General features: G+C 40.4%; 13 protein-coding genes across 13 annotated transcripts; 8 read left to right on the top strand and 5 right to left on the bottom strand.

Moving 5' to 3' along the window:
- Nucleotides 1-1291: 1291 nt before the first annotated feature.
- Nucleotides 1292-2458, top strand: SRP40 (Srp40p; the record flags this gene model as incomplete). The annotated part of the gene is made up of 1 exon (XM_056229539.1): nt 1292-2458. The coding sequence occupies one exon, from the start codon at nt 1292-1294 to the stop codon at nt 2456-2458; it is 1167 nt and encodes a 388-aa protein (XP_056083547.1).
- A 304-nt stretch (nt 2459-2762) lies between these two features.
- SRL3 (DNA-binding protein SRL3) lies at nt 2763-3545 on the bottom strand (the record flags this gene model as incomplete). Its single annotated transcript, XM_056229538.1, has 1 exon — nt 2763-3545. One exon carries the CDS (start codon nt 3543-3545, stop codon nt 2763-2765), a length of 783 nt encoding a protein of 260 aa, XP_056083546.1.
- Nucleotides 3546-3998: 453 nt separating this feature from the next.
- On the bottom strand, nt 3999-6173 carry PXL1 (Pxl1p; the record flags this gene model as incomplete). Its single annotated transcript, XM_056229536.1, has 1 exon — nt 3999-6173. The coding sequence occupies one exon, from the start codon at nt 6171-6173 to the stop codon at nt 3999-4001; it is 2175 nt and encodes a 724-aa protein (XP_056083545.1).
- A 604-nt stretch (nt 6174-6777) lies between these two features.
- TGL4 (triacylglycerol lipase) lies at nt 6778-9504 on the top strand (the record flags this gene model as incomplete). The annotated part of the gene is made up of 1 exon (XM_056229535.1): nt 6778-9504. One exon carries the CDS (start codon nt 6778-6780, stop codon nt 9502-9504), a length of 2727 nt encoding a protein of 908 aa, XP_056083544.1.
- Nucleotides 9505-9716: 212 nt separating this feature from the next.
- On the top strand, nt 9717-10730 carry TVP38 (Tvp38p; the record flags this gene model as incomplete). The annotated part of the gene is made up of 1 exon (XM_056229534.1): nt 9717-10730. One exon carries the CDS (start codon nt 9717-9719, stop codon nt 10728-10730), a length of 1014 nt encoding a protein of 337 aa, XP_056083543.1.
- A 162-nt stretch (nt 10731-10892) lies between these two features.
- On the top strand, nt 10893-11930 carry OMA1 (metalloendopeptidase; the record flags this gene model as incomplete). The annotated part of the gene is made up of 1 exon (XM_056229533.1): nt 10893-11930. One exon carries the CDS (start codon nt 10893-10895, stop codon nt 11928-11930), a length of 1038 nt encoding a protein of 345 aa, XP_056083542.1.
- Nucleotides 11931-12054: 124 nt separating this feature from the next.
- PRP16 (DEAH-box RNA helicase PRP16) lies at nt 12055-15267 on the bottom strand (the record flags this gene model as incomplete). Its single annotated transcript, XM_056229532.1, has 1 exon — nt 12055-15267. The coding sequence occupies one exon, from the start codon at nt 15265-15267 to the stop codon at nt 12055-12057; it is 3213 nt and encodes a 1070-aa protein (XP_056083541.1).
- A 176-nt stretch (nt 15268-15443) lies between these two features.
- Nucleotides 15444-16031, top strand: MRPL20 (mitochondrial 54S ribosomal protein mL58; the record flags this gene model as incomplete). Its single annotated transcript, XM_056229531.1, has 1 exon — nt 15444-16031. The coding sequence occupies one exon, from the start codon at nt 15444-15446 to the stop codon at nt 16029-16031; it is 588 nt and encodes a 195-aa protein (XP_056083540.1).
- A 209-nt stretch (nt 16032-16240) lies between these two features.
- Nucleotides 16241-18079, top strand: HBS1 (ribosome dissociation factor GTPase HBS1; the record flags this gene model as incomplete). Its single annotated transcript, XM_056229530.1, has 1 exon — nt 16241-18079. The coding sequence occupies one exon, from the start codon at nt 16241-16243 to the stop codon at nt 18077-18079; it is 1839 nt and encodes a 612-aa protein (XP_056083539.1).
- Nucleotides 18080-18304: 225 nt separating this feature from the next.
- DAD2 (Dad2p) lies at nt 18305-18706 on the top strand (the record flags this gene model as incomplete). Its single annotated transcript, XM_056229529.1, has 1 exon — nt 18305-18706. One exon carries the CDS (start codon nt 18305-18307, stop codon nt 18704-18706), a length of 402 nt encoding a protein of 133 aa, XP_056083538.1.
- Nucleotides 18707-18819: 113 nt separating this feature from the next.
- Nucleotides 18820-22293, bottom strand: NUP133 (Nup133p; the record flags this gene model as incomplete). The annotated part of the gene is made up of 1 exon (XM_056229528.1): nt 18820-22293. One exon carries the CDS (start codon nt 22291-22293, stop codon nt 18820-18822), a length of 3474 nt encoding a protein of 1157 aa, XP_056083537.1.
- A 282-nt stretch (nt 22294-22575) lies between these two features.
- Nucleotides 22576-23610, top strand: RPF2 (rRNA-binding ribosome biosynthesis protein RPF2; the record flags this gene model as incomplete). The annotated part of the gene is made up of 1 exon (XM_056229527.1): nt 22576-23610. One exon carries the CDS (start codon nt 22576-22578, stop codon nt 23608-23610), a length of 1035 nt encoding a protein of 344 aa, XP_056083536.1.
- A 140-nt stretch (nt 23611-23750) lies between these two features.
- On the bottom strand, nt 23751-24713 carry MTD1 (methylenetetrahydrofolate dehydrogenase (NAD(+)); the record flags this gene model as incomplete). The annotated part of the gene is made up of 1 exon (XM_056229525.1): nt 23751-24713. The coding sequence occupies one exon, from the start codon at nt 24711-24713 to the stop codon at nt 23751-23753; it is 963 nt and encodes a 320-aa protein (XP_056083535.1).
- Between the last annotated feature and the right edge of the window lie 972 nt (nt 24714-25685).

Raw genomic sequence — 25685 nt, 5'->3', positions numbered from 1 at the left:
AGAAAAAAAAACCGAGAGAAATGTCGGAGAGCGGATAGCCACGGGGAGAGGGACGCGAGAGAGAGGCAGCGCAATCGTGGCTGCACACTACTCTGCCTTGACACAAACCGCAGATTGCGTCACGTCTGTGCGGAGGCCGTTAGCCCGTTAGTGTCATTTTATTGCGGGATTTTTTGGTGCCGTAGCCGGACCCGACGGAGCTAAGTGAGCATTCGCCGCTGTGCTCGGCGCCGTTATCTTATCTGACTCTAGCAGACTTTTCAATGCAAGAAAACACAACATCCGGAATTGTGCTACCCCCAGCTTTTCCTGGCATTTTTTTTTTTGTGTCCTCTTTTCTGCCTCTTGGCGGCGCTGTGCGCATATGCTTGGGCGGCAACGGCCACCCACCTATTGATGTTGCACCTTATCAGCTGATGGCAGGTTGATCAGTCCTTTCTACGCAGTGCTACAAACATCCGGGTTCTGCAGCCACATTTACTGAAGTAGACGGCTTTTTTCTTTGGGGGCGTTGTTTTGTTTTACCGCTTTTGAATATGTGGCGTTGTGCACCGTTTGATTGTGGCAAGGTTACTGATAACAAATTGTGACAAGATGATTACAGTACGTAGACCATATAGTGACATCTGACACAAAAAGTAGATAACAAGAGTATGATGATAAAGGTGTTACTGTGTTTTCTCGCACAAAAGCCTATGACATTAGCACAAGGATGCTTCTTTCCTAGACACATAACTGTACAGTTTCCTTTCTCCGTGATTTGCATACGCTCTTCGTCCACCCCTTATCAATGACGATCCTTGGTAGAGTAGATGTCACATTCGGATAGTCCACTCTGTGGTGTGCAGGTGTTGCAGTCATTAATGTTCTTTATCATGGTCAAGGCCTATATAGTTTTGTTGCCTTAGTCACAGAAATAAACAAATTGTAGGGGAAGTAATTCGGCCCAGATAAGGTCCGTCCCCTGCTTTTAATTTATTGATAGCCCTCTTTTTTGCAGTTTCCTCTCCCCTCTATGTCTGGTCAAGATGGCATGTTTGAGGGTCCTACAGTTTTATTTTTCTGTCCATTTCTTCACGACGGGCCGAGAAGGAAAAAACAGGACTTGAATAAGCTTGAGCGAGAGAAAAAAAACTACCCCATCGTCTCGAGCTTGGATTTTTTTTTTTTTTTTCAGTGCATACTGAAAAAAAATTTACTTGGTGTATAATTGAAAATATGCAACTCATCGCATTTTCATTCAGAGCAAAGAGAGGTGATCAAGTCGCATTACACATAAAAGCACACAGCAATGGGTTCCAAGAAAGTTAAAGTCAATGAAGTACCAAAATTAAGTGTAAAGGAAAAGGTCATCGAAGAGAAATCGTCTTCTTCCTCATCCTCGTCCTCATCCTCGTCCTCATCCTCTTCCTCATCCTCCAGTTCCAGCGACGAATCTTCAAGCAGCGGCAGCAGTGACTCTGAATCAAGCTCGTCTTCTTCATCTTCTTCATCTAGCTCAAGCTCCAGCGACACCGACTCTTCCAGTGGGTCCGACTCTAGCTCCAGCGAATCTTCTAGCTCTAGCTCTAGCTCCAGCGAATCTTCTTCCTCTAGCTCTAGCTCCGGCTCCAGTTCCAGCTCAAGTTCCAGTTCTAGTTCCAGCGAGTCTTCCTCCGAATCTGAAGATGAAACAAAGAAGAGGCCAAGGGAATCTGATAACGAGGATGCTAAGGAGACTAAAAAGGCAAAGACTGAAACAGAATCATCCTCCTCATCTGGTTCAAGCTCTAGCTCCAGCGATTCTTCATCGGACTCTAGCTCCAGCTCTAGCTCCAGCGATTCTTCATCGGACTCTAGCTCCAGCTCTAGCTCCAGCGATTCTTCATCTGACTCTAGCTCCAGCTCTGGCTCCAGCGACTCTTCATCTGACTCAGAATCCAGCTCGAGTTCTAGCGATTCTTCATCTGGTTCCGACTCAGACTCTTCAAGTTCCTCTTCTTCCGATACCTCAAGTTCTAGCTCGGATTCGGACTCTAGCTCCAGCGAATCTTCTAGCTCTAGCTCTAGCTCCAGTGATTCCTCATCGGATTCGGACTCTGAAACCGAAAAAAGAGAAGCATCCGGAAACGGGGAATCCAAGGCAGAAGAAACTCCTGCCTCTTCTAATGAGCCCACTCCATCCACTTCCGATCCGTCCAGTATTAAGCTGAGCATTTCAGCCGGAACCGATGAAATGAAGGAAGGCCAAAGAAACCACTTTTCCAGAGTGGAGAGGTCCAAGATCAACTTCGAAGCTTGGGAATTAACGGACAATACTTATAAAGGTGCTGCTGGAACATGGGGTGAAACGGCAAACGAAAGGTTGGGCAGAGTGAGGGGTAAGGATTTCACTAAAAACAAAAATAAAATGAAGAGAGGTTCTTATAGAGGCGGTTCCATCACTTTGGAAAGTGGATCGTACAAATTCCAAGATTAGAAAAAGAAAAACAGGATACTTCCTCTAGAACGATCTGCCTTCAACTTGTAAAATAATAAAAAAAAAATATAATCATAATAATAGTAGCAGTAATAATAATATTTTATATTTGTATCCTTTCGAAAGACAGCATTGTCACCAAATAATTAAGCATTCCGTAAAAGTTTGTTCTTTTTACGTTTCGCTCTCAAAAACAGAAGAATTATTCTTTTTTCTTTTGCAACTACATACTAAATATTAACAGCGACTAAAAGCGGAAAAGCCAAAAACAATGAATGTATAAGTATATTTTGGGTCACTACCCTCACTTCGATGACGACATTTTCAATAATGTATCAATAGCAACGAACTCTTGCAACGAACTTTCCTGTGTGCTCTGCGCTCTTTTATGGGAAAACCAACGCAGCGGCGAAACATTAACGGTTTCTACGCTCTTGTTTCTGGTGTGCTTGGACGATATTGCCTTCAAGAAGGCCGCATGGGCAGAGGAATCTTCCAAGGAACTCAAAAACTTTCTAGATTCGTCTAGCGATTGACACCGTCTATGCTTTGACGCAAATTTATTGCTATATAAACCCTTTCGTATCTTTTCGGTCGCGGCAGGAGGAATTAGAGCGGCTTGCTCGTTTGCAGAACACTGAAATTTCCTCGCGAGATGATATTCTTCCTGCTCTTTGGATAGCTTAACCATGGCGCAGTTGAGCTTTGATTTTAACGTCTGTGAAATCTCATGTACGGAATCGTTATTTTCTTCCCCATTAACCGCCGTGGGAGAAACCAATGGGGGTGTTGGTGATACAAACATTTCCTCATTTTTAGACTTGGGCGTGCTGGGGGTTATTGGCGCAGGAAAGTGAAACTGAGAATTATATTGGTACGTAGGATCTTCGCCGTCACCGGGTGAGTGCTCGGACGTGGGGGATTCCCGCATTTCAGTGATTGCAGTCCTGCAATACCTCCTTGCGGGAGTAGCCAGGAGTCTCCTAGACTCGGTATCCAAACTGGGCGAGATCAACTCGTTTATTGTCAAGACTCTCGATTTGGGCGTCTCATTGACCGTTTCCCAATTTGGGGTTTTGAGGAACATTATATTGGCGTAGTTTTTACTAGTTTTCTTCTTTCAAAATTCTTATCTGGCTATCTTGGATATAGCAAAGGCTTAAAACTTCCATTGCTCGAGTTCCCTTTAAATAAATTCCTTTATTCTTTATTCTTATACGCATATTCCCTTTTCAGCTTTTAGCTTTTAACGCACCGGTACGAGATTGTCCAAAAATAGAAATTCGTCATATAATCGCAAAACGCGTAAAAACAAGTATAGAAGATCCATTGTTTAATGGTAAAGGAACGCTGTATAAATGAATGGATAATGTCTTTATAATTAACTAACGACAGCCAATGTTGACTGTAGAGATACTCATATTTCTCTTATGTGGTATACATGTTTAAATGAACAAGGCTGAATTCTTTGGAAAAAAAACACCATCAAGAATGTTATGAAACATGTGCGTGTGTGAGGAAGAACAGAGAGGTAGAAATGCTAATTGAAGTTGATCAATCTTGTCCTCCTTCGGGAAAGAGTATTGTTCTTATCGTTGCCTAGTGCGGAATCATTGATACCCTCTTTCAAAAGAGCATCCATGTCATGATTGCCGCACAATGGAATTTCTCCGTTAAATATATAATAATCATTCGTAATCGCGGTCTTGCATAAGAAACAATTTAAACAATCCACGTGAAAACGTTCTACCTTGTCATTTTCCAGGCATTCTCCCTCTATGAAATTCGAACAAACTTTACAAATACTGTGATTTTCCTGGTGGTAATGCTTCTGGCAGTATGGCGTGTCGAGCAGAATATAACAGGGAACATGTTTATTAAACTTGATACCGCATTCAATGCATTTAAAACATTCACGATGCCACTGACCCGACAGCTCGTTTTCCTTTTTGGAAAACATCCGTTTCCCTGTGACTTCCAAGCCGCATGCTCTGCAGGGTCCCTCCCCCGGTGGATATTTGAACTCGCCCGAGTTACTTTCATGGTAACTCCCATCGGGGCTATGTCCTTTGGATCCAATGTTCGATGAGGCTCGTGAATTATTCAGTTCTTCTCCGGTTTCCTCTTTCAAATCTGTTATACTATGCTTATGCTGCAGTTGTAGAACTTCAATTGTAGGGATTGTCGGTTTGAAAATTTCTTGCGAACTGTTCCCTTCCCCATTGGAGGACTGTATATTCGGCAGTTTGAACTTGTAAAATATTGGTGTACCACCGTTAGTGGTAGAGGTAGAGGGAGCATCGTCGTCAACGCCATCGTCATCCGCCAAAAGACTTTGTCTGGACGAGTTTTTATCGGCACTTTGCGAGATGGTTGTTAGACTCGGGGCTGAAGGTATGTTAATATTAGGGTATCCAGATAAATATGCACTTGATTTTTTAAACCTGGAGGCCTTTCTATCCGCTACATCCAGCAAGTCCCCGGTAAGATCGAGCTTGGCATTTCTTAGTAGCGAAACGTCATCTAACTGAGCAATCAATTGTTCCACTTGCAAGTTCGTTGCCATGTATGGAGTTTCAACATTTTCTGATGGTGCTGTTGAGAGGCGCTTCTCATTTGAACCTTCAAGACTCAAATCCTCTACATTTGTGGATGAAGACGAAACGCCTGGTGATTTAGGTTCCTTTGAAGCCTCCAGGCCAGCGGTATTGTGATCAAGAGATAATTTAGAGCCGGTTGATTCACTGTTGTATGATGTATTGATTGATAAGTGCGGTGTGACGCTTTCTCTCGTAACGTTGATTTTCGGGACTTTTGAGGCCTTATTTCCCTCATCCTCTTGCCTTTTTTCTGAGTAGTCTTCTTGAAGCGGCTGAGGTTTATCAAAACTTATGTGTAATTCAGGATGTGGCTCAAAATTTAGACTTTCCACATCATTTTCGTCCTCTTCTGGTACCATCTCTTCATATTTTACTGAGCTGTTTTCTTCTGCTTCTTCTTTTTCTTCTTCTTTTTCTTCTTCTTTATGCTCCCTTTCGAGTTCCTGGTCCCGGTCATGAGGGCTTCGATCATCAAATTGCCCAATCGGGTTCACAAGACTTGCAGTGTCGTTTTGTGTTAGCATCATAAAACTTTTTTCGATGGGGCTCAAATCCTGTTCTCTCCTAGCATTAGCAGGATTTTCTTTTTCAAAATTGAAAGGAGAGTTATCTATGACTTCGGAATCCATGTTAACAGACGTTTCATTAGTATGCTGAGGAGGAACATACTGTTCCTGGTGATGACTTAACCCGCGCTCGAAACGGAAGGGGTCTTCCTGCGAGGCGCACTCACTTGTGCGGGAGATAGGATGAGACATGTTGCTGGGCCTCGAGGAAGACGTAATGTTGCTATTCTTCGAAGGCGTTACACTCTGTCTCCCACGATTGTCCAGCACGGGCGGCGGATAAATGCCAGACCCACCTTTTGCAGATGGATGAGAATTTTGTGAAGATAAAGTATACGTTATATTAGGCACAGACGGCGTTGCTGATACATTTCTTTGGCGCATCGGGGGCGACCTCACTGAGGTTTGTAGGCTTCCGGTGGATGCATTTCTCTGGCTGTTGAACGGATTGCGTGGCTTTGTCTCAAAGCCTGCTCTTTCTAAAGCCGTCTTGTAGCGAACTTTCGGATTTATCTTGGGAAAGGGAGAACCGTAAATTGAGTTATACATTAACTTGGGCGTTTTCCTACCGGATTTATTCCTATAATTTCCCTTTGCTTTATTCGCTATTGCTTTTATAAGAAGCTATATAGGATCCACCAGCCTAATACAGAAAAATCTTGTCCCTTGAATAGAATCCAGCCTTGCTATTCTACCTGACCCGTGTAAAATAGTGCTCAACGCAGCAAAGTGTGTTCTCTAAATCCCTTAGTATCGCTTCAGCTTTTCAATTTTTATTATTTACTTATTTTTTCACTATATTCTACCATCCACTATTTGAGAAAAGAGCGCGAAGTGAAAATCCCGAGAAAATAAGGGTTAAAACCTGGAGAACATCAATAGGTTTATGACAGAAAAAGACTAGGTCAAAAGTTTCAATATTAGGAGAATAATTTAGGGGCTTCAAAAAAGATAGGGTACGGTAGGGCTGGAATTGTTACCCTTTCGCACGATAGTTGCGATAATAAATGCAAAACCACAATTATAAAGCAAGAGACATGTAGAATGGCAATGTTACACCTATGGAAGGAATTTTGGTAGGATATTGGCTTGACAAATTAGTGCTGTAATCATTTGCGAAGGGTGGATATACGTATATGTAATAGAAATTTGAATGAGCAACAAAATATCAAATCTCACATCTACACAAAATAAGCCCCTCCTGGTTACGCAACAATTAATTGAAAAATATTACGAACAGATCCTAGGCAGCTCTCAAAACATAATCCCCATTTTGAACCCTAAGAGAAAGTCTGGTAAGTTTGACAAGGATAACGTTAATGTTGGAAGAGCGGTGGAAAATGCTCGCAAAGGACTGCAAGCTGGTAAGAACAAGACTGCGAACAAAGTAAACTTCAATTTGGACACTGGAGACGAGGAGAAGCCTGACGACGGGCAAGAGACAGTCACGGAGAATGACGATATAGAAATGGTCGAAGCGGATGAAGAGGAGGAGGAGGGAGAGCAGAGAATATCATTGGCCAGTAAATGCAAATCATTTCTTTACAACGTCTTTGTGGGCGACTATGAAAGGGACATTCTTATCGACAAAATCTCTTCACAAAAGCAACATGCAATGTCTTATGAAGAATGGTGTTCTGCAGGTACAAGGCTGGATGACCTCACTAGAAAAACAGCTTGGAAACAAAAGTTGGAATGTCCCCTGTATGATTACAAGCTAATAAAGGACTTAACGTCCAGAATGCGCGAAGAACGGTTAAATAGGAACTACGCTCAACTATTGTACATTATTAGGACTAATTGGGTGCGGAATCTAGGAAACATGGGGAATGTGAACCTTTATAGGCATTCTCACGTTGGTACTAAGTATTTGATTGATGAATACATGATGGAATCCAAGCTAGCACTTGAGTCCCTTATGGAATCTGATCTTGATGATAGTTACCTGTTGGGTATACTGCAGCAAACAAGGAGGAACATTGGCAGAACCGCTTTGGTGCTTAGTGGGGGTGGCACTTTTGGCCTTTTCCACATTGGTGTCCTAGGCACATTATTTGAATTGGATTTGTTACCCAGAGTTATCAGTGGCAGCAGCGCCGGTGCCATCGTGGCGAGTATATTATCTGTCCATCATAAAGAAGAGATCCCAGTTTTACTGAATCATATCCTGGAGAAGGAATTTAACATTTTCAAAGACGACAAACAGAAAAGTGAAAGCGAAAATTTACTAATCAAGATATCCAGGTTTTTCAAAAATGGTACGTGGTTTGATAACAAGCATCTTGTTAATACAATGATAGAATTTTTGGGAGATTTAACCTTTAGGGAAGCATACAACAGAACTGGGAAAATTCTGAATATAACAGTTTCACCGGCATCATTATTCGAGCAGCCGCGTTTGCTAAATAACTTAACTGCACCAAATGTGCTTATTTGGTCTGCTGTATGCGCATCGTGTTCATTACCGGGAATTTTTCCCTCCAGTCCACTTTATGAGAAGGATCCCAAGACGGCAGAAAGGAAACCATGGACTGGCAGTAGTTCCGTCAAATTTGTCGACGGTTCTGTGGACAATGACTTGCCTATATCGCGTCTTTCTGAAATGTTCAATGTAGACCATATTATTGCGTGCCAAGTGAATATTCATGTTTTTCCCTTTCTGAAGCTATCTTTATCTTGTGTTGGTGGTGAAATTGAAGACGAATTTAGTGCAAGATTAAAACAGAATTTATCGAGCATATACAACTTTATGGCCAACGAAGCCATTCATATCTTGGAAATTGGAAGCGAGATGGGGATTGCGAAAAATGCTCTTACAAAGCTAAGATCGGTGTTATCTCAGCAATACTCTGGCGACATCACCATTTTGCCAGATATGAATATGCTTTTCAGAATAAAGGAGCTATTATCTAATCCGACAAAAGAGTTTTTATTGCGGGAAATTACCAACGGTGCAAAAGCTACATGGCCCAAAGTATCCATCATCCAAAATCACTGTGGTCAAGAGTTTGCCTTGGATAAGGCAATCTCTTATATCAAGGGTCGGATGATTGTCACGTCCTCCTTGAAAACCCCTTTGCAATTTGCAGATTCAATAATTGGTTTAATTAAGGCCCCAGAACAAACCTTAGAAGAGTCCAAAGACCCAGCGAACACGACTTTGCTAACCAGGACACCTACCAAGGGCGCTAATCATTTTTCCAATGTCTTGGATGACAACCTGTTAGAATCCGAATCCACAAATTCTCTGTTGCTGTTACGTGAAAATGTAAGCACATACGGACGCTCACCTTCGGGGTTCAGGCCGCGGTATTCTATTACTTCAGCCTCGCTGAATCCACGTCATCAAAGAAGAAAATCGGACACTATTTCAACTTCAAAACGCCCAGGCAAATCTTTCTCATTTTCAGTTGCCTCTCCAACATCGAGAATTTTAAGACAATCTAACAAAATCAATGGATATGCACCCCCAATACTGCAAAAAAAGGCAAGCACGGGTCGATTGATGTTTCCCATGGACGTCAAAGCCTATGATCCGGAATCTCATGAACTCGTCCCACACTCTGCTAGTATCGAAGCACCCGCAATGGTAGATAAGAAACTGCATTTTGGCCGAAAAAACAAATATTTAAAGCATTTGAACAAAAAATGGGTCAGCAGTGGCAACATATTGTATGCCGATCCAGATAAAGAAGATCATCCCACATTGAGATTGATAAGTAATTTCGATGCAAACTCAACCATTTATAGTGATCTAGCGGATAATTTCAGGCGTCATAGCGTTGATGGAAGACCGTCTTCTCAGGCAATGAAGAGCTCACCGTCTCAATCAAGGCCTTCATCTTCAGCGCAGCATAAAGGCACAGCTAATATTTCCTAGCAAGAAAGGCCTTGTTTGCTTATATATTCTCTAGGTATTCCTTTTTTCTACATATTTGATTAGATGGCCTTTTCTTAGCTAAATCGTTTAAAAGCGGAAATAGAAGTCGTTATTTTCTTTCGAGCCGTGCTAAGAAAAAAGCCACCCTAGAACAATGTCTTCAACAGTTTTCAAAGCACTACCCTCATAGGAAAGAAGAATTTTGATTACAAATGAGTCAATCTTACGGAGCAGGGAATGATAATATGGGTCAAGGAGACGACGATGAATTTAATGGCTATTTCGAAGATCTAGACAACGATCTTATGCCGAATAACAATAATGGGCAAAGGGTTGATACGAATGCTGGATTGATCTTCAACAATGAGGTAGACGTTAATGATAATGACTTTTTGGATATTTATAATATGAGTCCTAGAGAAAGACTGATGTATAATTTGAGGAAGAACACTCAAAAATTACAGTTTTTTTTTCAATCATTACGGTTGTGGCAGCAGATTTTAATAGTCCTTTTCGGAATAATGGTTATGATAATGGGCGTTTTGTTGCTAGTCTTCCATAGCACAATTTTACATAAGGTTGTTGTTACTTCAAACGAGTTAAAAGAAAAGATGTCAACACATTTCATTTTGATAGTGCTAGTATTTTTTGTCGCATTCCCTCCTATGATCGGATACTCTTTACTATCCACCACTACTGGGTTAATATATGGCGTCAGCTTTGAAGGATGGATTACGCTTGCTTTCGGGTCTGTGACAGGCTCTATTGTCTCTTTTATTGTTTTTAAGACTATTCTACATTCAAGGGCAGAGAAACTGGTGCATCTGAATAAAAGGTTTGAGGCACTGGCTTCTATCTTACAAGAAAATAACAGTTATTGGATTTTAGCTCTACTAAGATTATGTCCATTCCCGTATTCTTTGACTAATGGTGCTATAGCTGGTGTTTATGGCATCTCAGTGCGCAATTTTTCTATTGCCAATATATTGACAACGCCAAAACTTTTCATCTACTTGTTTATCGGTTCTCGTATAAAAAGTCTTGCAGAATCGGAATCTACTGGGTCTAGGGTATTTGACGTGGTAAGCATTTTAGTCACCCTAATAATTTTAAGTCTAACAGCATGGCTCCTTTACTTCAAAACTAAGAAGAGGTATTTGGAACTACAAAACCGAGACCGTCAAGTATCTCCTGATCGACTACCGGAAATGTCCTTTGAGATATAAACCTCTAAATACTTAATTAAGTGAATTTATATAGACGATCGAAATTACTCACTCTCTTCTCCATTTCTACACCCGATATAACGAGCTAAAAAGACAAAAAGCAGTTTTTCGAAGGGACATACAGCCCACTTAGTTTAGTTGAAGAACGATAGGAAGAAACAAATGTTACGTAATATCATTAAGCTCAAAGGATTTGGAAAACGAGCTAATGCAGGATTTCTGAAGCCTTCGCTATCTCGTGCCCAGCTGACGCGATGCTGCTATTACAACAATGGCCCTTCATATCACCGATTTGATAACGATAAATATTCCCACAAATCGTCATTCAGGAACCTCCTTCTTGATAAGTCATCAAGAAAATACCTGGCCCTACTATTTGGCGGATGTACCCTATTTTATTTCACACACTTGGATCAAGCACCAGTAAGCAATAGGTCCAGATTCATTTGGGTATCACGTCCCTTAGAGTTGACCATCGGGAATTACACATATAAATCAATTTGGAGGCAAACACAGCAGGCAATTTTGCCTCCACAGCATCCATTGTCCATAAAAATTGAGAATATTTTCCTGAAAATAGTTGAAGCTGCTTACAAAGACCCCAGTGTGGATAACTCCTTGCTGGACGGAATCAAATGGGAAATCCATGTGGTCAATGATCCCACTGCCTCACCGAATGCATTTGTTTTACCAGGCGGGAAGGTGTTCATATTCAGCTCTATTTTACCCATCTGCGCCAATGATGATGGGATCGCCACTGTTTTATCACATGAGTTTGCACATCAGTTGGCAAGACATACAGCCGAAAACTTATCAAAGGCCCCAATATATTCCCTATTAGGTTTGGTATTATATACTGTCACTGGAGCTAATGCTATTAATAATTTATTATTGGATGGATTCTTGCGAATGCCAGCGTCGAGACAAATGGAGACTGAAGCCGACTACGTTGGTTTGATGATTATGTCAAGAGCATGCTTTCAGCCACAAGAATCCATAAAAGTGTGGGAGAGAATGGCAAACTTTGAGAAGCAACTAAATAAAGGAGATGTTGCGAATATGGAGTTTCTGAGTACACATCCCGCAAGTGTCCGCAGAATAGAAAACATGTCAAAGTGGCTGCCAAAAGCAAATGAAATCTACGAACAATCTGACTGTAGCCATATGGGCAACTATTATAGAAGTTTTTTCTTGAAGTAGTAATTCTCCGAATTTTGTTCCCTTCTTTCGTTTGCAACGAATGCTTCGTTTTAATTTTATGCGTGTATGTAATTATAAAATTATATGAATGTTTTACCTACTGATCCAGCTTTCTTCCGACAACCTAAAAAAATGGCCTTCTCTTGAAATGATTTATCGCATTTTCTTTATTTTTCATGATATTCTGCTTTTGAGACCTTTTCTCATTGTCTCGCTCACCTGAATCGTTCACCTCTTTCAGCTCTCGTACTACACTCTCCCTCACAGCCTTGCATCTTCTGATATTCATATCCACTTCATCTTCAGCTTGGTCAACAACATGTACATATTGTTCACCAAATAGACCTTTAGCTGCAGATTCTTGATTGTTCTGTATTCGCTTGATGTCGTAGAGTAGCGCGCCATACTCCATTAACCAGAATGGATCTACCGAAGTGACGCAACAAATATATTCCTTACTAGTCATCAATAGTTCATGATATACTACGTAAGGTGGCAAGTCACCAAGCCCATGCAATGCACTGGTCGGATGCAGTTGAACGCTAACCCCAGTCTTCAAGTGAACGTAATTTCTCAGCCCTGATATTTTGGCTGCTTGATGGGCAAAGCCTGAACAGATGCATTTTTTGATGATATCCCAATCTTTACCGGAAGAAATTACCGGAATTTTTTGAGATTTGAGGATGGTTAACAGCTGGTCTCTAATATCTCTTGCCCTTACAAGTGACTTGTATTGAACAAAATGTTTATTGCACCAATGTGAACTGAATTTATTCGCTCTCCACTGTACAAAAACATTTAGCAATGTTAAATGATCAGATTTGGCAATAAAAAATTTATTTCTTGCAATATCTGCCTCTTTTTGCCTTTCCTTGGGTCTATAAAAAACTTGTGGAACAGAAAGCATGGATACAATCGTTAACATTTCATCGCTACAGCTGTTTTGTACTGCAATCAGTAAGATTTTAGAAAGAGAAGGCTGCAAGGGGAATTTTGCCATTTTTAACCCTAATGAAGTCAGCTGCCCTTTAGCGTCAATAGCCCCGATGAACCACAGCTCATACAATGAAGATAGAAATGTTTGTAAAGGTGGTTTGTCAATGAATGGAAATTTACTTAAATCTTCAGTAACATTCAAAGATTTCAATAACAAGAGGGTATTTGACAAATTCGTTCTTTGAATCTCTGGTATCGTTTGTAGGTACATATCCTCTTTGAAAGTATCTTCCGTGTATAATCTATATGCAGTGCCCGGTCCGGTTCTACCAGCTCTTCCGGACCTTTGATCAGCGTTAGCCTTTGAGATGGGCGTTATTGCCAAACTATCAAGACCTACTTTTGGATTGTATACTTTTAGTTTAGAGTAACCACAGTCGATGACATATTTGATACCTTCGATAGTCAATGAAGTCTCTGCAATATTTGTTGCAATGATAATTTTCCTTTTAGTGCCATGAAGATCCTGGAAAATTTTGAATTGCAAATCCGCAGGTAATGCTGAGTAAATTGGCAGAATTTCAATGTCTTTTATTTCTTCAAGTTTCGCTGTGCCAAACTTTTTAGAGTAAACTTGTAAAAATCTTTCTCGCAGAGTGTCAAATGTCGTTTCAATATCTTCTTGGCCTGTCATAAAGATAAGAATATCACCACTTGAACAATCGTTGGCTAGATGGATCTTCACAGCCTGAGAAACTGCGGCTTCGACATAATCCTGAACGGGATTGGAGGTATATATCGTCTGCACGGGAAAAGTTCTTCCAGGAATCGTGAATTGGGGAGCATTGCCAAAAAATGTGGAGAATTTTTTGGCGTTCATTGTGGCTGAAGTAATTATGAGTTTTAGATCTCTTCTACGTGCGAGTAAACTTTTGAAAAATCCTAGTAGAATGTCTGTATTCAAAGACCTTTCATGAGCTTCATCAATAATGATACAACTGTATCTATCGAGAGCATCATCCAGTAAAGTCTCTCTCAGCAAGATACCGTCCGTCACAAATTTAAGCTTTGTATATTCAGGATCCGTCATATCTTCGAATCTGATCGAATAACCCACTTCTTTACCCAATGTAACTTCCATTTCCATCGAAACTCTTTTAGCGACGGACATGGCAGCCACTCTTCTTGGTTGCGTTACAACGATAGATTTTCCTTTACTGTTTGCATATCCTTCTTCATATAAATATTGAGCTAGTTGAGTAGTTTTACCAGAACCAGTTTCACCAATTATCACCACGACTTGATTTTCTCTTATGAGCGATAAAAGTTGCGATCTGCAACGGAAAACGGGCAATTCCTCTCTCGTACGTTTAATATCGTCCCTTGATGATGTGTACACTGCTGTTCCGTTGGTATTTTCTTTGTGCCTCTCGTCTGTTGCTTTATTCTTTTTCTCCAAACCTAGCACCTCACCCATGGCAGTATTCAGAACATCGGTGTTATCACGAGATTGTTGAACGTGTTCCATATTAACCCTTCTCGAAGCGACCAACATACTTCCTTTTTTGGCATTCAGAGAGAATTCACTCTCAGGATTCCTGAATGGGTTTACCATCGTTAAAGAAGCTGTTTGGTTAGAGGTTTCGGAGATGGAGCCAATTATTATGGAAGTGGGCACTTTGTTTTGAATAGCAAAATTAGATAGAAAGAGAGGAATCCATTCCATTCTTTTCTTTAATGGGAGTGGATACAATCTGATGCTGTTTCGTAAAGCATCATCGTTATTACTATCCTTGATATCACATGGTATTTTGATATCCTCAGGTGACGCCGACTGGAATTGTGGTACCAAATTCCCGTAATCGTCGTCATTGTCATACCATTCTCTGTCCTCTTCTATCAGTTCATCTCCGGACGGCTCACGTTCCTTTGGTTCAGTATAGTTACTCGATGACTGTATTTTCTCATTTAAGGGGAGATCCTTCACGGTAGAAGAGTATTGTTTCAACTGTTTGGCCCTCGATTTACCTATTCTCTTGAACAATCTGTTTGTACTTGCGGGTTTCTTTTGAACAGGGGAAACAAGCTCATCATCGCTCTCATCAAAGTCTAACTGAATCTTAAATTTCTTTCTCTTATTGATGGAAGGTGCCGTTTTCTTTGAAGTTGTCAGGTCCTGCTTGGGATTATCTCTGAGCAAATCCCTAAGCTCATCAAATATAGCTGTATCATTGCTGCTGAACTTTGTCAATGCTTTGCAACCGGCAATGAACTGTTCTAAACTGGTGTTTGGTCTTTGGGCCAGCCTCTGTAGAGTCAAGAGCAGCCCAGCTGTCACTTCTTTCGACGTATACTCTTTAAATATTTCCTTTATCCTCTCCTGGCAGTGAATACCCCCCATATCAGCGGTATCTTAGTGTTTTCTTTAGATTATTATATGCCATTATCAATAGTCATCTCATGAATTTTTCACTTTTCGTCGCTTTTATCAGTATAAAGACAAACAAGAGAACAAAAGAGACACATTTAACTAGATAAAACGAGTATCATTGGAGGCAGAGCAAAACAGCACAAAGAATGATCGGTAGAAGTGTGTGGCACAGATCATTTCATACCAGTGGGTCATTTTGGAAGCAGTTTAGATTTCCGCAAACCCAAGTATCATCCATCTACAACAAGACCAAGAGCGCATCTAACTATAAAGGGTATTTAAAACATAAAGATGCTCCTGGAATGCACTATCAGCCTTCGGAATCCATCGCCACTGGGTCTATCAACAGCGAGACCATTCCTCGTAGCTTCATGGCGGCGGCTGATCCACGTAGAGCTTACGAGATGCCTGCGCATGGCGCTGAAGCGAGGGAGTGTCCCAACGTTCTTGTAAGCGAGAGCACAGTGAACGGCAAGAAGTATCATTTGGGGCCACAGGAGGTCGAGGAAATGCAGAGGCTACGTCACGAGAATCCTCAGAAGTATACACGCAAGTTTTTGGCTGCCAAGTATGGCGTTTCGCCATTATTTGTATCTTTAGTTTCGAGGCCAAGTGGCCAGCAATTGCAAAATATGGAAGGTAGGTTGCAAGAGATCCAATCCCGCTGGAAAGACAAAAGGCGTGTAGCTAGGGAGGATCGTAAACGTAGAAAGCTGTTGTGGTATCAGGCGTGAACTGCTATATAGATATCGATAACAATCCTGTAAATACTACTCTATAAGCATTTTGTATTCGTATATTGATCACAGTGCACGGACACGCCCTCTTTACTATGATTTTGACATATTACATGGAAGACAACTACTGAAGTGCTCGAAGGAGACGTAAAATGGAGTTTGAAGAGGACTGCACACGTCTGTTCTGAGCACCATAGACTGACAAGATGGCTTACAGCGACTACAGCGATGGAGCAGATGATATGCCTGACTTCCACGATGAAGGTGAGTTTGATGATTTCTTGAATGATGACGAATACGAACTGATGAACCAGGTGTTTCCCTCCTTGAAGGAGCAGTTGCAGGACTACCAAGGCTGGGATAATCTCTCACTAAAGCTGGCCTTGTTCGATAATGGCTTTGATTTAGAAAGCACGCTGGCGGAACTGAAAATAACTTTGAAGAAGAAGAAGACCCCCAAGAAAACAGTTGCTGCTGTTAATGGTACTGACAGCGTCGTTCAAAAGCTTTCTGACGTATCAATCTCGAAACCGATAGCTAGCAATGGACTCCCAGATTGGCTTGATGAGGATGAAATTGAGAACGAACGCAATGGTAATGGGTCCGACGATGAAGAAAGGGCAGTACAAAGATACTATAAGACGACAGTGCCAACAAGACCCAAGAAATCTCAAGATGTGTCTGCGTATATTAAATCAGCTTTACCTCACTTGAGTTTTGTGGTTCTTGGCCACGTTGATGCGGGAAAGTCAACACTAATGGGCAGACTTCTTTATGATCTGAAAATTGTCAATCAATCTCAACTAAGAAAACTACAGAGGGAGAGTGAAACTATGGGTAAATCCTCCTTCAAATTTGCCTGGATCATGGATCAAACGAGTGAAGAGCGTGAACGTGGTGTAACGGTGTCCATTTGTACATCCCACTTCTCCACCGAAAGAGCAAATTTCACCATTGTGGATGCACCAGGTCATAGAGATTTTGTTCCAAATGCTATAATGGGAATATCGCAAGCAGATATGGCCATACTTTGTGTCGACTGTAGCATAAATGCCTTCGAATCAGGGTTTGATTTGGATGGACAAACAAAGGAGCATATGCTGCTGGCATCCAGCTTGGGAATCCATAATTTAATTATTGCCATGAACAAGATGGATAATGTGAACTGGTCCCAACAAAGATTCGAAGAAATTAAATCGAAATTGTTGCCCTATTTGATTGATATCGGGTTTTGTAAGGATAATATCTGTTGGGTACCTATCAGTGGATTTTCCGGAGAGGGCGTTCATAAAATTGGCTACACAGACGATGTGGAAAAATGGTACAATGGTCCTAACTTAATGTCCACCTTAGAAAATGCGGCACTGAAGGTTTCTAAGGAAAATGAAATAACTAGCAAGGAAGACCCATTTTTGTTTTCTGTATTGGAGATCATTCCACTGAAGAAAACAAACAGCGAATTGGCATTGATTTCAGGAAAATTAGAATCCGGTTCCATTCAGCCCGGTGAATCATTGACAATTTATCCATCGGAACAAAGTTGTATCGTGGATAAAATCCAAGTGGGTTCTCAACAGGGACAATCAACAAATCACGAGGAGACGGGTGTTGCTATCAAGGGCGATTTTGTCACTTTAAAATTGCGGAAAGCGTACCCAGAAGATATTCAAAACGGTGACTTGGCTGCATCGGTCGATTATCCATCTGTTCATTCCGCGCAGTGTTTTGTCTTGGAGTTAACCACCTTCGAGATGAATAGACCGCTGCTCCCGGGATCACCGTTTATTCTTTTCATTGGTATAAAGGAGCAACCTGCTAGGATTAAGAAGTTGATATCATTAATAGACAAGAGCAGCAACGTACTTAAGAAAAAGGTCAGACATCTAGGTTCAAAACAACGTGCTTTTGTAGAAATTGAACTGATCGAAGTGAAGAGATGGATTCCCCTACTAACTGCAAGTGAAAATGACCGTTTAGGTAGAGTGGTTCTCAGAAAAGACGGTAGAACCATAGCAGCTGGTAAGATTTCTGAGATTTCTCAGTAGGGTGCTGGAAAGTCAAATAGAATCAAGTTTATACGCTCTTGTATGTAATTGCCTAAATTTTGATACATTAATTATTATCCTTTTCTGATTTTGGAATCTGGTATAACGCGAAAATCAACGAAAAAAGGAAATGCTTATAGATGAGAAGGTGGGAAATCAGCGATAATATAGATAACTTTGTTCTAGAAACCTTGAGAAACATTTAGTGAAAGATAGACTATAATCATGGACTCAATAGATGAGCAAATAATCACGAAGCGAAAAGAGCTACAATCATTGCAAAAGATAACAAGTCTTACCGATGGATTGAAAGTTCAGCTAATGGAGCTAAATGAACGCGTCAAAGAAATGGGGACGAACGCCGAATCTGTAGCACAATTAATGAATAACTGGGATTCCATAATAAACAACATATCACAAGCCAGTTTGGGATTGTTGCAATACGCAGAAGGTGATTATGAGATAGGGCCATGGAAAGATCCTAAGAAGAACGAGTCTGAAGGACCAGATGAAGTAGATTTAGAAGCTCAAGAGAGTGACAAAGATAATGATAATAATGAGGAAGACGAAGATCTGGTACCCTTACCCGAAACAATGGTTAGAATCAGAGTAGATGGTAACGAATGAAAAGGGTCTCAAAAAGTCATATATAGAACATACAAGGTTTAGTTGCAATAATAGTGACGTATATATGATATTTTCCAATAATATAGTGCGTATGTAGAAGTGTGTTATAAGTATTAGTATTCCACGGTATTGGTTTCGTAATTGATTATGTAGTTTTTCTCCTTTGCTACGGAGCCAATGGTTGAATGTAACTTTATCTCAAGTGAGTTATCCGAATTCAACATTTCCAATTGAGATATTTCTTCATATATCTCTTCCCGTACAGAGCCTAGATCAACGGAGAATTTACCGTATGTTTCTCTTATATATTCTGGGGTCACTATCGATTTGTCACATAGAAGATCCATACTAGGCAGGGGGAAATCATTGCTTTTGAACAGCTCTTCATCAAACACACGCGTGATTATATTCTGAAGCAATTTGTTCTCGTCTCTACTATTATCCAGCAGGACAATTCTTCTCCATACTAAGGCATTCAAAAACTTTCTGATTTCATAATTTAATAAGTCTCCATCAACAGAAAGTAATCTCAACGGCACAAATAAACCCTCTTCATCGTCGAGTATTGAATGTAGTTCAACAAGTTCCGATAGACTGACCACTCTCATTGATTTGAGTTTTTCCATTAATGTATTAGAAATCTCATTGATCACGCCGCTCTTGAAGCGTTTACAGATCTGAACTTCACCCTTCTTCAACTTGCTTGAGAGAATTTTTTCAGCATCGATTGAATCTAAATTATACTGAATCTTTCTCAAACTATCAATGTCCATATCACTTTCCTCGACAAGTAGCGAGCTTAATTTTGCAACATTTAAATGTAACTCACATTCACTCAAACTTGCTCCCTTTTGGGAGTCATCGACAGTGACGTTTTTCAAAGTGTTTACGGCATCTGCATACGATCCATCCAAAACCTGTTGAATCCATGCCACATGACCATACTTTGAACCGGATTGATGGAAAAACTTTACTAAATCATCGTGTTGTTGTAGAAACCTAAACATCAGGTCGTCCAATTTTTTGTGCTTGATCAGGTATTCAAATAATGTAAAACTAAACTCTTCAGGAAACTCATTAAAAAAAGTTTCATATAGTGACATGGTTACTGGCGCATCTTGATTTAAAGTTTGTAACGTTTGCACCAATCCAGGTAAATCTTTGTAAAATTCTGTTATCTGAATGGACTGTTCTTCTAGATTTGCCTTACAAAGGACGCGGTTCCAGTCCAAATGGTTATCCTCGTAAAGACTTTTGATGCTTGAGAAGTTTTCATTCGCATTCACGGCTTCAGTTGGTTGCGTGTTGATCCATATTTTGAATTGGTTGAAATAATAGTATAAAATTTTAACAATCTTTAACAGACTTTCACTATGAGAAGCCAAGTTCCCTTCTTCCTCACATGCAAACGTAAAATCAAAAAAGCATTGGTTGATACAGTTTAAATAATCGAAGTTTATGAACCACGGTAGTTTTGATATATCAACCTCTGTTGGATCTAATTCTAGAAGCTCATATCTGAGAGCTTTTTCACCTTCTTCGAGAACACCATCATAAAAGCATGAATTAATTAAATTAGTGACATTTGATTTATAGTTTTGATTTTGTGATGGGAACAAAACAAATACAACATGATTCAAAAAGAGCCTCAAAATCACAGGGAATATATCGGGGCGATTGATTACAATTATCTCAGTTGTTAAATGTTCACTGTGAGTCAGGTTATAGTTTGATAGAATTTTTTCCCATATCTTGTTCAATTCATTGGATTGCCTTACGATGCAGTTGAATTTGATACAGCAATTCAAAATCTCGAACTTTTCTATCAAATTCGATTTAAGTTCGGGTGATATCCTATAGTTGAAGTTCTTGGTGACAAAATTCAAGAAATTTTGAAAAAATTCTCTACGAACGGAAAGATGCTGTTCCAAAGTATTCAACATAGGTGGTATGTATTTTCCATTGGAATGAAAAATTTCCTCGCTCGTCAGCCTTAAATCATTCTCTATTGATTCTTGATCTAGAGATATTTCTGGAGGTAGATTAAAATCTATTGGATTCGAATTTATCTTGGAGAAATAAACAGCTTGGTCAACATGAGACTTTACAAATCCAACTTCTGGTTTTGTATTTTTCTCTTCATTTTCCTTCACAATGATCTGTAGCACACCCATTTGTTTGGTTAAGACATATAAGGATTTTGAGTCATACCCAGAACCAATAATTTCGATGTCGCTTCTAAGACTAACAATATCTTCCCACTTTCTTCTTAATGAATAACTAGAATCCAATTTAGAGTTGACCTGGGTAATGACCACGGCATTGGGGAACATTACCAAAATGGATGTAACTTCACTGGTGTCATTGGCATTTTCCATCTGAGGAATAAATATTTTGGGTTTAAATTTTGTGTCATTCATCGGATCCATAAACGTGTTCAGCCTGTAAGTAGAAAATATGGTAAAACTGTTTGAAGAAGAATCAAAGATGATCGTAGAAAGAATATAGTATGCTTCATTGTTGGAACCGTCGTAAATAGATGATAAGAAGAGGTGTGCATTCTCATCTTGTAATGGATGGGAGTCCCAGATCCTTAATGTACCGTGAGCAAATGGATACAAGTCCTGCAGGGACTCCGAAATTGCCCCGAAAATACTAACATCGATCAATTTCGTTGGGTGAGCATTGGTGGCGGATAGTTGCCAAATTTGGAAATTCCCACTATTGGTAGTAATATATACTAACCTTGTTCCCTTACCTAGAATCGGACCATTACGTAATGAGACAACTAAACTCTTTGTACTGAATATTTTGGACAAGATACCTAACTTGAAAGGTTTATTTAATTGCTTGCCTAATTTCAATTGAGGCTTCCCCATGGAATTCCTGATGGTTATAAAGAAAATTCTGCCCATATTTGTAGTGAGGACTATACCAGCAGGTTCACAGTTCAAGATTAAGTCACACTCCTCACCCTCTGCAGAATTAATATGCAGTTCTAACTCATGAGAAAATTTTTCAGACAACTTAAAGCTCAAGTTATTTATAGAATTGATATCTTCATAATAGGTCGCTTTGTTGCCTTTGATGATGATAAGTCCACCTGTTTCATCCTGATCATTGGGATTGAGCGCTAATGGAGATTCGTCCATCGTTGCCGGGCAAGTTAGTATGCACCTGGGTACACTCGCCCTTTCATCGTTATCACCGGAACGGAATGGCACAGTTATATAAGGTGTGTCCTTTTGAGTAGAGTGAATGTTCCAGATGTAAATTTTTTTGCGGTCATTGATAAGCCCATACCCAATCAGCATATCGATGTAGCCATTTAGTTTATCGTCCTCACTAAACTCGCTATTGTAATCTGACTGTATAGTCTTGACAACGTATCTGCTGTTCTCTGTGAAAAACTTTGAGTTATCAAAATTGGAATGTAATCTCAACTGCTGTTGCTCCATAGAAATATCCATCAAAGAGGCCTGGCTTTCCTCCTCATAAGACAATTGTGCTAGGGATTGGTTTTCAGCGACCGCAACAGGTACGCTAAGTTCCTTCCTTAACCGAAGCTGTACTCTTTCTTGACTCATTTCGCTGTTCCAATGCACTTCACCGCGGATGGATACAGTGTTATATTCGGATTTACCTAGACCCTATTGCTCAATGCTGTATGTTTAGATTCCTTTAGCCATTTCGTTTCTTGAATTGTAAATTATATCGTGCTAGACGGTTTGAAAATTTTTCATTTTTGCGATGAGCTAAGGATTGAATTTTACCATACTACGTTATACTATTGAAAGAGATTCATCTATCGATGAGCTATACCGAAAAGCTAGTAGGAAGACAAACATAAGAGGATACTTGCAGAGAAGATGATTAGAACCGTGAAGCCCAAGAATGCAAGAGCCAAAAGAGCTTTGGTAAAGAGAGAAGCCAAGCTGGTGGAGAATGTCAAGCAAGCGCTTTTCGTTCCAGGCCAAACTTGCAATAAGAATCTACACGATATCATGGTGGATTTGAGTGCCTTGAAAAAGCCAGCTATGAAGAGGTTTAATCGTAAGAACGATGTTCGTCCCTTTGAAGATATGACGCCGCTGGAATTTTTTAGTGAAAAGAACGACTGCTCGTTAATGGTGTTGATGACAAGTTCCAAAAAACGTAAGAATAATATGACATTTGTACGTACGTTCGGCTATAAAATATATGACATGATTGAATTGATGGTTGCAGATAATTTCAAGCTGTTGTCTGATTTCAGGAAGCTAACATATACCGTAGGGTTAAAACCTATGTTCACATTCCAAGGTGCTGCATTTGATACGCATCCCGTATACAAGCAAATCAAGTCCTTGTTTCTGGATTTCTTCAGGGGCGAAACCACCGATTTGCAAGACGTCGCCGGTTTGCAACATGTCATTTCCATGACCATTCAAGGTGACTTCCAGGATGGTGAGCCATTGCCAAACGTTCTATTCCGTGTTTACAAATTGAAGAGTTACAGGAGCGATCAGGGTGGTAAGAGGTTACCACGTATTGAATTGGTGGAAATTGGGCCTCGTCTGGATTTCAAAATTGGCAGAATTCATACTCCAAGTCCAGATATGGTGACGGAGGCTTACAAAAAGCCAAAACAACTAGAAATGAGAGCAAAGAAGAACGTAGACTTGGACATCATGGGTGATAAATTGGGTAGAATCCATTTGGGTAAGCAAGACTTGGGTAATCTGCAGACAAGAAAGATGAAGGGTTTGAAAGCCAGATTCGACCAAGGCACAGAAGAGGGCGAGGGCGAAGTGGATGAAGACTACGAAGATGAAGCATCATATTCTGATGAGGGACAAGAATACGAAGAGGAATTTGTCAGTGCCACTGATATCGAACCATCTGCTAAAAGACAGAAGAAATGAGACTCATAAACTTTGTATATTACTAATAATCTAAGAGAGAAAAATCTGTATGTATGTAAGAGGTATATTATAAGCGTTTTTTTTCCCTTCCTTTTTATATCTATCCTGTTTCAGTTGTGCTCGTCAAAGAGCAACAATTCTTAATTTTCCTTAGATAATTCTACGTTTCTTACCAAACGCAACATGTTTCGCAACAACATAGCGATGGTGACTTTACCAGTCATGGGAACGTAAAGGGAAGCCTTTTCCTTAACGTCGTCGCTGAAGTTCTTGGTACATGCAAAGTTGATGCATACAGTACCGTCTTTGATGTACTCGGTGGGGAATTTATAGCTCTCGCTAGGGACACCAGTGATGACCACGTCTGCGTCAAGAGAGCATTTTTTCAACAGGTCCTCGGAAAATTCGCCAAGGTCTTCCACATGATGCTTGTTCAATTTCAAACGTTCACCACGGGTGAATTTCTGAATGTTGTTGATGTCCACTGAGTACACTATCGCCCCGTCATTGGCCAAAAGAGCCGCCAGTGGCCTACCGACAATTTCTGATCTATTTATTACTATGCATTTCTTCCCATACAGCCTGTTCCCCTCGGGCAACAAATTGTTGTAGATTTTTAGGAATTCCAATATCTTGACGATGGCCAGCGGTGTGCAGGGCAAAATGGACTTCAAGCGGTTTTCCTTGTCCAGATATCTGACGTTATGATAGAGATTTTGGTAGTAAACGTGGTTCAACCCTTCAACATCTTTTTCCTTGCATACAACCTGTTGCAAGTACTGATCTTGAGCATTGCCGAAAACCGGGAAGTATACCATAATACCGTTCACGGAGTCATCGTTATTAGCCTGTATTATAGCTTCCTCCAAGAAATCCTTATCTTCAATGATTCTTAAATCGTAACGGAACCCCATTGACTCGCTGGTCTTTTGGGTCCATGAGGCATACATTCTGGCAGCAGGATCGCTATTAGCCAGGAACCCGACAAGCAGAGGGCCTTGGCCGTTATGTGTCTTCTTGTATTCTTCCACGTTGTTGACGATCTCGGTATTAAAGGTTTCAGCGACCTTGCTTGCTAAAATAGTACGACCAGGCTTCGACATTCCTTCTATAGATTTATAATATTGGAAAATGAATTAGTTTTACTGTGTTTTTCGGTACTGGAGGCCTTACTTAACAAGAATATAATGTACCTTGGGGCAAGATATAACTGGCTGCGAGACACTTAAATACTTTACGCAGTAGATTTTTTTTTTATCTCACTGAGTCAATATGTCGTAATTATAGGAGCAGTAATAAACTGTAGCAAGGTTGTAGGAACGCTTTAACAGTTCATGTCACTTAATTAGGGTTTGCTTGATCCTCTTTGACTCCGCCTAAAAGAGTCGCAGGGCTGATATTTTTATTAAGGGTTTGGTGTCCAAATTCAGAAAAAGGCTCTTCGAGACCTTTCAGAAAGTAAGGGCCTGATAGGGCAATTTCGGATCAATGGACCACACGGATTATATCAATTGATTGAGTATTTAACTATATTAATAGCTCATTGCCGTTCTTGCCAGGCCCATTTATTTAATCTGATCCAAAGATATCGTAAATGTGTACATGATGTCGGTGCTGCGGTAGGGAACTGGAAAAACATTGAAGGCAGCCTGCCCAACAATGCCCATTTGCTGTTGCAAATATCTGGCTGGTCCCGGTAAAGAAGTGGCGCTGATTGTAGTCGCATAGCATGGTCCACTTCTGGCCCTCAAAAGAGAACGTAGCATTTTTCTTCCCTGACTGCATAGTTTCGCAAGCTGTCTCCAGCGGGCTTACCCGAAGTGGAAAAAAATTTTTGGGCATCGCATAACCTTTGACATGCGTAAAGATAATGCAGATTAAGCAGCCAATATCTCGTACTGGGCCTATTTGGCTGTACCTGCTATCATTCGGTGAGTTGATGCAGGCATTGCTTTTTTCTAGTTCCCGTTGTCTCTCCAAAGTACCCGAGAAAGTATTATATAAACGGTGAAAGACCTTTTCCTAACCTCATTAACATCACTCAAGCTGTCGAATAATCTAGTTAGCAGGCATCT

Source organism: Saccharomyces kudriavzevii (genome assembly GCF_947243775.1).
Source record: "Saccharomyces kudriavzevii IFO 1802 strain IFO1802 genome assembly, chromosome: 11".
NCBI classification, from domain to species: domain Eukaryota; kingdom Fungi; phylum Ascomycota; class Saccharomycetes; order Saccharomycetales; family Saccharomycetaceae; genus Saccharomyces; species Saccharomyces kudriavzevii.
Note: the sequence above shows the minus strand (reverse complement) of the source record. Positions and strands in the feature narration are given on the sequence as shown.